We start from the raw sequence: 12,779 nt of genomic DNA on the forward strand, positions 1-12,779 counted from the left end.
ACTCATTTGAATCAAACTCGATGTAATTTTGTAGACACGTTTCAGAAACTAAATCAATCAGTCTGTCAGTCAATCAGTCTGTCAGTCAGTCAATCAGTCAATCAGTCTGTCAGTCAATCAATCTGTCAGTCAATCAGTCAGTCAATCAATCAGTCTGTCAGTCAATCAGTCAGTCAACCAATCAATCAATCAATCAATCAGTCAGTCAATCAATCAATCAGTCAGTCAGTCAGTCAGTCAGTCTAAAGGTACCTAACTTGATAAAGTCGAATATTATTATTTTTTTTTTTTTTTTAATACAATAAAACTTAAAGCTAGCCTTATCTAATTACTATAAAGTCGTGTGAAAACATCTGATAAAATCATGTGAAAACTCATCCTATGATGTAAGGGAATGAGGATAAATGAGCTCGTGCCGCTAAGAAACAAAATGTGAGGGGGAAAATGAGGAAAACAAACACAAAGAACCACTCATTACTCAAATTATAGTAACCCGAGCCGCCGTTATTTACGCGCGCCGGCAATACATAAAACAAAATGACATCGCCTTTTCTCATCTATTGTGCAAAACACTCTCTTTTCTTCGAGAATAAAGGAAATCGCACACGGTTGTGACGTTGTGATACCTGTAAGGAAGGTCACCCGCGGTGAATTTTTGCACAGCGATTCAGGGTGAGATTTATAGAGCGCACTTTGACTTAGCTTAGACGTTTTGCGTCGTCATTCCTTGTATTATAACGCACTAGCTGATGCCCGCGACATCGTACGCGTGGAATTAGGTTTTTTTAAAATCCAGTGGAAACTCTATGATTTTCCGGGATAAAAAGTAGCCTATGTCACTCTCCAGTTATTTAGCTATACCCATGCAAAACATTGCGTCAATCCGTTGCACCGTTGCGACGTGATTGAAGGACAAACCAAGTAACCAACAAACCAACAGACAGACACACTTTCGCATTTATAATACCTTAATTTAAGTACCTAGTGATTGCTAAGAATTATTGGAATATTCTTCCGCTATCTGGTTTCCTACTAATTACAATCTGGGTACCTTTAAAGCATAAGTAGGTTATTAACTAATTAGTTAAACGTGTCCCATCTTAAGCCACATCATCACTTTCCATCACGTGTAATTGTGGTCAAGCGTGCGTCTATGATGAATAAAAAAATTAGAGAAAGTTAGAGTGCCAAATGATTCTACAGAATCGTAATAAAATTACGTACCTACCCATTTTACAATTAACAAATGAGTTTAATCTCTCAGCAAAATGTCGGATGCATTTTAAAATCCCTTTTTCACATTGCAGCTACAATTCAGTGTCCTAATTATTCATCCTTAGGGTATAGACAGATAGTCTGCATATTTTGGACAGTGAACTGCAAGCCAACTGCAAAATTGTGTGTTCTAAATTTCTATCACCAGTGTGTTAAAATTTTACATAATAGGTATTATGTCTTACTTAATATTAATTATATTCATTGCTTAGATTAGTATTCAATATTCATTACACCAGTTTTTATTTCACTTCAATACTGTATGATGTTATTTGTACACTGTATTGTTCAATATATTAATATGTAATGAACCCAGAGACTATGAACCCGACATTAATTATTTATTAAAGCTTTCGTATCCTCTTGGGCAACAGTCTCAAACGCAAGTGTGAAATACGTAGTCCTATGGCTTTTCTGACTATTCTAGAGACGCGGCCCGCGCGTTGCGCGTTCCGTGGTGCGTTGTGTCATATACTGCGCTATATTAATCAGTAAACGGTTCTGCAAGGACGCTCTCATACTTGGCGACGCGACGCACCACGCGACTCGCAACGTGCCGCGTCTCCAGAAAAGATTCCTTATAAGTCCTGCAAATTGCTATTCCGCTGGAACCATGTGTCATTAACATCGAAATGACGTCATTTTGGCGTCAGCCAAAATAAAAATATACCATCAGCTCGAAATTTCAGTCTAGTGCTGATGTCACTAAAATGGCGGCCACTGCCATAATATTAATATCTGAGTATTTACGAAGGAGCCGCCTTTTAGCACGTGCTCGGAAAAATTGAGGGCGAAACTTATTGCACGTAGGCTAGAGTGGACTGTACAGTTGGATCGATAGTCCATCTGTGTGCACCCTTAGCTACATGCAGCTCTGCTAATGAGCCGGGGAGAAGCAAAAATGAACTAGAACACTAATTGCATACATGCTCGAGATAAACGTTTTTGTATGAAATCAAATATTTTTATGAAATCAAATAAATAAACTTCACGTAAGTAAGTACTATGTATTTATGTAGTGTGTTTTGTTGTAAATAAAGTTGTGTTGCGCTTGACTTTAGATTTCCCTATATACAAATTAAGTGATGACCTATGCTCATTCACTCTGCCGAAACACGAGAGGCGCTGCAATGTTTTATCATCAAAACCTGCGATTTTCACAGCTACGCTTGAGTCAATACTATACATGGGGGATTCTGGAAAATAGTTGACAGAATTAGATTAAATACCTTACATTTTTAGGGTTCTGTAACTCAAAAGGAAAAAAAGAAACCCTGTCTATCTGTCTGTTTGTGTCCGTCCGTCCGTCAAACACATACACGAGAACATACAAGTTAGTTTAACTAGTATTTACCATGATGCGCCCAATAAGCCGCTTGCGTAGTTTGCGCGGCCGCCTCCTCGATCAGCTAACCTTCTCCATCTTCACCGCGTCACTTCTCCACACACATGAGAACAAACACACACACTATCACACCACATGCTGCGCGCTAACACATGCTTATTGTCGTAGTTCACTGTTTATAGCACTGCACATTTTGGTGACGCGGAACTGTAACAAGGGAAAAACATTTTTCAGAAAATTGCTATCATCATCATCATGATCAACCCATAACCGGCTCACTACAGAGCATGGGCATGGGTCTCCTCTCAGTATGAGAAGGGTTTGGCCATAGTCCACCGGGCTGGCCAGGTGCGGATTGGGAAAAACATTTTTCAGAAAATTGCTATCATCATCATGATCAACCCATAACCGGCTCACTACAGAGCATGGGCATGGGTCTCCTCTCAGTATGAGAAGGGTTTGGCCATAGTCCACCGGGCTGGCCAGGTGCGGATTGGCAGACTTCACACACCTTAGAGAACATTATGTAGAACTGTCAGGCATGCAGTTTATGCTCCCTATTTATGCCACTAAGTTTAATTTAGTCGAAATCACAGGCACGACTCCAAGCATTATAAACTAAGCAATAAAGGAATTTTCATCATCATCATCAACCAATAGACGTTCACTGCTGGACAAAGGTCTCTTGTAGGGACCTGTGGTAGGGACTTCCACACGCCACGGTCTTGCGCCGCCTGGATCCAGCGGCTCCCTGCGACTCGTCTGATGTCGTCCGTCCACCTAGTGGGGGGTCTTCCAACGCTGCGTCTTCCGGTGCGAGGTCGCCATTCCAGCACCTTGGGACCCCAACGTCTATCGGTTGTACGAACTATGTACCCTGCCCATTGCCTTTTTTAATTTAAAAATTTTCAATTTCAGAAAGGAATTTTCAATTTCATTCGAAAATTTAGGAAGCAGCATTTAACCGTGTATTTAACTCAGACGCCCTGATTCGTCGGCTTATATTTTGGGACAAAAGAAAACAAGCTTGTTTGTTGAGCTCTGAGCTACCTCGTACATACCTACTGCCACAGCCTTCTTCATAAGAAGCTTATACAGTCGGTTGAACATTGGACTAAATTCGTACCTATGGAATGGTTATTTTACACAAAAAACCGGCAAAGTGCGAGTCAGACTCACGCACTGAGGGTTCCGTACTCATCATCATCATCATCATCAACCAATAGACGTCCACTGCTGGGCATATGTCTCTTGTAGGGACTTCCACACGCCACGGTCTTGCGCCGCCTGAATCCAGCGGTATCGTGTAACTGGTTTTTTTCAAGAATACATACAAGGAATTCAACTTTAGTTGCAAAACAAACTTTGAGAATTCGTGGCGTAATTGTATTTCTCATTAGTTATTTACTTGTTTTCACATTAAAAACGTTTAATACAAATTATTGTTGATCGGTTAATACAAATATTGACTACTAAACAATGGTAATAATTGTCGTGTTACACAGTACTTCAATCTACCTTTATTACTCTATCTACGAGAACCAGCAAGAAGTCGTTAGAGTATGTAGGTTTTAAGACCGTAGAACTGGCTTATTCGCAAACATCAAGGGTGTTGGCTCACTGTACGTAGGTATTCACACTGTGATTCTACGGAGAAGATGGATAAACAAACAGGTCAGAATAACACGTTACTGTATAGGAGCATTAGGAAACTGGGCCAAAGACTGGGCGAAGAAAACAAGTAGGTACAGGTAGTGACGATACTTTCAATCAATTTTATGAAGAAGAAGAATCTTTTACATTATACTTAGTTATCAGTACCCTTATTATAAGTGCGAATGTGTTTTTGGTTTGTTAGTTTGTTGGTTTGTCCTTCAATCACGTCGCAACGGTGCAACGAATTGACAAGATTTTTTGCACATTTTTGTAATCATATGTAGGTGATAGGTAATACCTATCAGCTACTACCTAGCTACTACAATATCTGAAGCTCAGAAACTAAACAGGGATAGATTAGACATGTGTCCGCTATAGCTTAACTTAACTGAAAACCGCTGCCGTGCCTATAGCGTACCGTAGCGTTATTGTCGTAGCTAGCAACGGTTATCAGCTAACATCTATGACGAACCACCTGACAACGCAACGCTGCCAACTGGCAACTGACAATGCATTGTTTGGTTTTTTGGTAACTAAATACGCAATAATTATGCCTTCTCTTTCTTTCTTTCACTGAAAGCTGAGAAGGAGCGGTTATTGGCTACCGGCTTAGTAACTAAGAACTTGATAAACCAAAGCCGACCTTATCTCTATTACGCTAAGGCTTAACTGTACAAGTACTTGTCCATTACACTTTGATCTATCAATTTTATTATAGTTAGCCTTAGAGTAATAGAGATAAGGTCCTCTTTGGTTTTTCAATCGTCGTGAAATGTTTTTGATTAACTGGACTGTGGCAAACTATCCGTGCAGGCGTCCACTATAGTTTGACCTGTCAATGATCATTATAATTAAACTTTGCTGCTATGAACTTAAGGTTGTGATTACTTCACGATATTCATGAAAGTAAAATTGGTTTTATTTTAGTGAAATATGCGCGCGCTAGCTATACAGACGGTATTGATACGGCAGCTGGCTTAGTTACTACTACGGAAACCGCTGCGCGTTGCGCATATTAAATTAGTTGAAACACAACTCTGATACCGATATTCGGCAACGGTTATCAATATTGGTATTGAAACTAAATAAATATTGATTAACCGTTGCCAGAAAAAGCCAATAACGCCCATCTTTAGGATAGATAGACTCCATCGCTCACTGTCCAATGCATGGAGAGAGTTATGCTCGGAGTTTCTCTACGGGATCAAATCGGAAATGAGGATATCCGCAGAGAAACCAGAACAACCGACATAACCCAACGGGTGTAAAACTGAAGTAGCAAAAACCGGCAAGCGTTAGGTTTGCAAAATTTCATGTGCAAAGCCGTGGGGAAATCGATATAAATGACAAGATATGCCCAAGCGAACAAAATTTATCAAGGTTTTGGAACCAAATAAATCAGCGCCACCTCTTAGATACTAATGAACGACCCGTTCTAAATCCAGACGTCACTGAGGTCGCACTGGTGTTAAATAAACATTTAGCAAAATAGCACCATGAGTCGGTGCTATTTTGCTTGTTTAATAGCCCTGTCCATACGAAGTAATATATAAGTCAATATATTTAATAGTAAAATACCTACTGTCCGATACCGATTAAGTACCATGAAAAGAGAATCGACAAGTGGAAAAACATTACGGGACTGTAATAACACGGCTTGTGGGAAAGCTGACAGGGTTCCATAATTCAATGAATTAACAAGCAGGGAAACCCTTGTCAAAGTAATTTTCCAGGGTTTTCCAATGGAAAGAGTTTCGTTGTTTATTGTAGTGCTAGATATAAACTTAATGGATTCAAATCTTTCTTAAATAGCGAGTTCACCGACATTTTAACAGATCGTATTAAAGTATAAAAATAATATAATAGGCATATTTTATTCAAAAACATAATTAACTAGACGATGCCCGCGACTTCGTCCATGTGGATTTGAGTAATTTTCCTGAATAAACTCTTCGATTTTCCGGGACAAAAACTAGCTCTATGAACTCATAATTTTCTCCTCTTTCATTTATACGTTCATCCCACTTTAAAAGAAAGAAGAACAAGATGCGAACGGGACGAGCTATGAATAGGACACCTACTTTGCGAATGGGACGACTTGCTCCGAAACCCTCCCTGTGATTAATTTGATGTTGTCTGTCCATCTAATGGGGGTTTTCTAATGCTGCGCTTCCCAGCCTGAGATCGCTATTCTAGCGAACGAAATTTATCTATGGTACCTACCTACATATATATTTTTTTCATTAAAATATTCCAATATAACTCAAAGCTAGCCTTATCTAATTACTATACAAATCATGCCCGCGTGGAATAGTGCCAAGAATACTGGCTGCATTTCCGCGCTGGACAGCCAGGCTGATACGCAAAAAATGAGCCAGCCCTTCTGTCATCAGATAAGGCTATTAATCGCGGTGAAATGTCTCGTAAATTTTTTTTAGTACTAAGGCTCCACGAAAAAGCTGTGATAGCCTAGTGGTTAGGACGTCCGCCTTCTAATCGGAGGTCGGGGGTTCGATCCCCGGGCACACACCTCTAACTTTTCGGAGTTATGTGCGTTTTAAGTAATTAAATATCACTTGCTTTAACGGTGAAGGAAAACATCGTGAGGAAACCTGCATGCCTGAGAGTTCTCCATAATGTTCTCAAAGGTATGTGAAGTCTACCAATCCGCACATGGCCAGCGTGGTTGACTATGGCCAAACCCTTCTCACTCTGAGAGGAGACCCGTGCTCTGTAGTGAGCCGGCGATGGGTTGATCATGATGAAGGCTCCATGGCCCCAGGGGCTCCACGGCAAACGGGACAAAAATCTAACTCTTGACAGTATTAAATTGTAAAGCTTGTGTGAGAAAGAAATAGGTACAACGGATGGGGTTTGAAACTAAGTACGAACTTTCTGACCTCAGTCCTGCCATGTTGAAAACCGTTGATCTTTAGCTAACTACCCTCATGGCAAAACTCATTTAGTCCTAGCAATGTTCGCCCGAGGCGCGTCAGGATTGCAATTAAGTTCTAGCAAATGATATAGCTTAATTATTAAGCTTGTTTCGCTAGTTTTAAGAAGTGGGTACCTGGGTCTCGGGGAACCAGGGAGCATAAACTTTGGTCGGCTCCTTGCTTCCCTGGGGACCATGGTACCTACTCTATCGGTTTGTAATTATTATAATATTCTATTTGTTAACTTTTGGCTGAATAAAGGATATTTTTTATTATTGTTCATGGAATCATGGTGTCCTAAGCAAGGAAAAAATAGAAATCAGTAAGAGTACGAACGCCTTAAACACACAGAGTTAAAATGAGACAGAGCTATATCTCTCACATAAATCTGTCTCGTTTTAACTCAATCTTAAGTCTGAGCACAGCCAAAGTGCCCTCTATAGATCTCAGCCTAAGAAGGGATATTCAGAAATTCCGTCAAAGTAAAGCTAGGGCGGGTCACCTAGTTTAAATAGAAAACTACTGGACGCATCAATATTCCGAGTCTGTGTGATCAAATTTTAATACCCCGTGTGGTATTCCGACCACGCGCGTTGGAAATCGAGTTAGAATTTATACAGTAACAAGTGTTATCCGATAAGCTCTCACTGCGACAGATCAATAGAAGCTGAGGAGATGTTTACAACGATATCGAATTAATTTATCTTTACTTTAATTAATTTACCCCTAATAACAACCTACCAACTAAATTTCTAAGTTACAAATGTCATTGAAAAATATTAATTTAATGTTTTCGTTTTTGTGGGACGCAACTTGCGTTGACACATTGGCTCCGTGTCGTATCGTGGAGACAACATCAAGACCGGGAGCCGCAGCAGGAACAGCTGAAAACGGCGCAAGTATGATTCTCTTATCGAGAGTTCCGTTTGCCGTGGAGACCCTGGGGCCATGGAGTCTCTGAGCAAAAAAAAATTTACGAGACGTTTCACCGCGATTAATAGCCTCATCTGGTGACAGAAGGGCTGGCTCATTTTTTGCGCAGCGGATCAGCCTGGCTGTCGAGCGTGGAAATGCAGCCAGTATTCTTGGCACCATTCCACGCGGGCAATGGGCATGATTTGATGCAGATGCAGATGTCTGAATTAATGCGGATGTTCCACATTTGCGGATGCGGATGCGAATATCCGTAACACCCCTGGTTCAGAGATAATGTTCTTACAAAGTGAGCTGCAAATTGAACACCAGCCCCCTCTGAAAGCTATTACGCATCAGCAGCCATTACGATGGATGACGTCACTCGATTGCCTGTCAACTCATGCTAATGTTATCCGTTGTAAAACGCTTTAATATTCTGTTCAAAGATAAACGGCGAAGAGATTTTTGAAAAGATTGTTTTTGAAGATTGACGAAGGCATGTTTATTATGTTTGCTCGAGGATTGGCTTTGATGGCATTCGATTCTATTCTGGTTATAATAATATGTAAGTAGCTATATTTTTTCGTATGAATATTTTTGTACCTATGTATTTTTAAATGATTTTAAATACTAACAGATCCGTCCGGCTTGGCTCGGGTGAAATGAATCGGTTCGAATTAAAATGAATTTTCCGAAACAAGAAAAGTTTTATTCACACACTGTACTAAAAGTCTACAAAAACTAACACTTGCACTAATTAACACTAACTTAGATTGCTGTTAGAATTTAACTGCCTGGAGTCGGTCCTTGGCACCGTATATTTTAAGCTTAGTTTTAATTATTGTAGTTTTTGTATTATTCTTTTTTCTTGTATTGTTCTGTGAGCTAATAAACTTTTATTTATTCATTTATTATTTTAAATTAGTAGTCAAGTAGATATTTATACCCTATAGGTATAGGAACCTACTTACAAAACTCTCTCATACAAAAAGAGGTACCTCGTCAATGGCGGCTCTGCGACAGCATGAAATAAGACACGAAGTTTTTTTGCGATAAGGTCTAATGTAATTTATCCCATATGCATCTTTTTATCGAGATCCATTAATAAGCTCTTTTACGGGTTTTTCACTAACAGACTTAAATAAAAGTTTGCAACTTTTCAGAAGAAGCTCGCGAAATTGCACAATAAATTGCGACCGTCCAAGAGTAAAGCTAAAGAATCGAGAGTAGGTAGGTAGGTACTAGGTATATAATACCTTCCTTAGAATTTATTGCGCTACTTTTTTTAGGGTTCTGTATCCGAAGGGTGCCAATGGGACCCTATGAAGCCTCCGCTCCGTCTGTTCGTCCGTCTGTCTATCTGTCAGCGGGCTATATCTCATGAAACATAGTAGGTAGAGAGTTGAAATCATCACAGAGTGTGTAGGTATTCTTATTGCCGCTAAACCAACAAATAATAACAATTTCAAAATGGCCGTCATGCATATCTAAATATATAAAAGGAAAAGGTGACTGACTGACTAACTGACTGACTGACTGATTGATCTATCAACGCACAGCTCAAACTACTGGACGGATCGGGCTGAAATTTGGCATGCAGATAGCTATTATGACGTAGGCATCCGCTATGAAAGGATTTTTTGGACTGACGACCTAAGGAAGGTAGCGGGAAGTGGGTGGATGAGGAAGGCAGAGGATGGTGTGTGGTGGCACGCTCTTGGAAAGACCTATGTTCCGCAGTGGACGCAAACAAAAATAAACGAACCATTAATATTTTACGCAACTTCAGTAAGTAGGTACGTATAAACAATATATCAGTACTTATTATTTTCCTTCCATCTGCGTTGATAAACAACAAGCTGTTCCTTAATTACACCGTTCGGATAAATATGGCCCGAGAGACAGTGGAAAATTTTGAAGAGGCGCTTAATATTAATTTAACCGCTTAAAAATTAATATAAAGCTGAAAGTAAGAATATAACGCGCGGCGATAGCCTAGTGGTTAAGACGTCCACTTTCTATTTGAGAGGTCGGGAGTTCGATCGATTAAATATCACTTGATTTAAGGGTGAAGGTAAACATCGTGGGAAAACCTGCGTGTCTGAGACTTTTAAATAATGTTCTCAAAGGTGACTGCCAATTCACACTGAGCCAGCGCGGCAGGCGATAACGGTCTAAACTCTTTTTAAGAGGAGACCCATACTCAGTAAGGTAGATATCATGTTTTTCAAAGCCTTTGTATTTTACCATTTATCATTGGGTAACGTATAAGCCTCAATAGCTCAATGGTTATAGGAGCGGACTGAAATCCGAAAGGTCGGCGCGTTCAAACCCCACCCGTTTTACTAATTGTCGCACCTACTCCTAGCGCAAGCTTTACGCTTAGTTGGAGAGGAAAGGGAACATTAGTCATGATTAACTCGGGTAATATTCTTCAAAAAATAAAAAGTAAGTATAGGTAATATTAGATAGGTAGTGTAGACCACGAGATTTCTTCATTTTTAAGCGCTTGTTTAAAATTTCCCACCACCTCTCAGAGTAGTCGAATAAATACGGCTAATAGCGTACGTAGTTATTTACTACACGGTAACCCACGAACAATAAAAGAGGTATAATATCCCTATAGTTTCATAATACCTACCGTGAACACAGAATATCGCCTCGCATCGTTTTAATGGTTTGTTTTTATTCCTCTTTATGCAATCAAATCTCTTTATCTCTTAGAACGAGTTGGTATAGATAACGACTTCGTTGAAAGAAAAGCATGAAAATCTTTAAATATATGAAAGGAAAAGGTGACTGACTGACTGACTGACTGACTGATCTATCAACGCACAACTCAAACTACTGGACGGATCGGGCTGCAATTTGGCATATGGAATACAAATAGCTATTATGACGTAGGCATACGCTAAGAAAGGATTTTTGAAAATTCAACCCCTAAGGGGATGAAATAGGGGTTTGAAATTTGTGTAGTCCACGCGGACGAAGTCACGAGCATAAGCTAGTAGTTAAATAAAACATAATGTTACGCAAATGCTTCCCTAAAATAGTTATTGCGAACAGATTTGTGTGAATTTTCCAGCTTCTGGGATTCGTCTATTGTTTCGCTCGCTGCGAACATTTTTTAAGTCTATTCTCTTACTATTATGTACTAAGTTAATTTCTAATTATTTCAATGGAATATCTAAGTAAGTACCAATGTATTTACCAATAATTTTGTATTACCATTGAGTCTATCTAGGTGCATGATGTTTTCATAATAAAATAATCCATAAATAAATATAAAGTAATATTATGTGTCTATATAAGTATAATATTATTATATCTAGGTACATTTTAAAGCAGATAAATTATGCAAAATGTATTAGTATGAATTGGCTATACTTACGTGTCAATCGATCTTTTTTAACAAAAAAACGTAGCCGAAAAAATCAAGACACCGAAAATCGTTATACAACTTTACTCTGTGACAAAATTTATTTATATTACGTATAAATCAATAATTCTGAGACTAATTTATACGATTTTGAATTTAAATACAGTCCCGTAATTCAGAATTGATTTTATTTCTATTTTATTTTGGGAGATTGAGTTGCGTTTTCGCGACGTGTGTGTAACGCCAACGGCCGCGCGGAACTGGCGAAATGGCGGGAAATGTGACATGCGCTTTGAGAAATCGATGAGAAAATGGTCTGTGAAAACGCGGGCCGTTCGAACTTGTGCTCAGTCAGGGTTTCCATATAAGTTTTCACGACTGAATTCACACAAATCGAAGTTAATGATCGAGTTTTATAGACTGAACTAGTTGACGGTCACGTTTGGGTGGGGTTACTGAAAATCATTTCCTGGTTGGGGTCGTAGACTCCTACCAACTGAGAACCGATGAAAATAGCATGCAATTATTATGAAGAGAACTTACATACAAATACAATGCAACTCTCAAGTTTCTAGTTTGAATGATTTGAGGTTTTTTTTTCGGAAAGCCAAAGATCAAACTCCAAACTGGAAAATTGTGGACATCTAGAGCGCCATGGATTGGAGAAGGCATGAACAGATCTAAAATGCTTCTCCAATTTTAGGAATCTGATGACTTAGGAGTAACATGTCTGATTTGAAAATATCACTCCTAAGTCCTACCCAAATACCCGAGGCCCTTTGCAAGGCGACAGCGTACTGCTGTAGGCACCAGAGGTCGTGACGTTTATATTCCCAATTTTTTCAAACTTACCAACCTGCGAATTTGGGGCAACTTTGATCGTTGGTTTCATCTAGTAAATCAGTTTTCTCTGGATAGCCTCCGGTAACTCGCCTTAAGACGTCGGCCTGCTAGTCGAGGGGTCGGAGTTTTGATCCCGGACAGTGGACACGCACCTTTAACTTTTCGGAGTTAAGTATGGTAGGTAGCGTTTTACCACAGATGAGGGAACTCATCTGTGCGTTTTACCTACCTAAGCGTAAAGCGATTAAAATATCACTTGCTAGAAGGTGTAGGAACCTGCATGCCTGAGAGTTCTCCATAAAGTTCTCAAAGGTTTTTTTATAGACCTGCTGGCAAGTGATGCTGCAATCTAAGATGGAGCGCGCTTGTCCGTACTCAGTTGTGAGTCGGTGATGGGTGCGCACTATTTTTTTTAAATCTGCTAATTAGA

At 39.6% G+C, this 12,779-nt stretch overlaps 1 protein-coding gene across 1 annotated transcript in view; it reads right to left on the reverse strand.

The window, feature by feature from the left end:
• Positions 1 to 11,748, reverse strand: part of LOC117984082 (multiple PDZ domain protein-like) — a 144,502-nt gene extending 132,754 nt beyond the window's left edge. The window contains exons 1-2 of the mRNA XM_069500024.1: positions 11,519 to 11,748; positions 2,630 to 2,827 (exon numbers count right to left, since the gene is read on the reverse strand). Coding sequence (XP_069356125.1) covers positions 2,630 to 2,632 — 3 coding nt within the window. The 5' untranslated portion in view covers positions 2,633 to 2,827; positions 11,519 to 11,748. The remainder of the gene's footprint in view (positions 1 to 2,629; positions 2,828 to 11,518) is intronic.
• Between the last annotated feature and the right edge of the window lie 1,031 nt (positions 11,749 to 12,779).

This window comes from Maniola hyperantus, chromosome 7, assembly GCF_902806685.2.
Source record: "Maniola hyperantus chromosome 7, iAphHyp1.2, whole genome shotgun sequence".
Taxonomy (NCBI): Eukaryota; Metazoa; Arthropoda; class Insecta; order Lepidoptera; family Nymphalidae; genus Maniola; species Maniola hyperantus.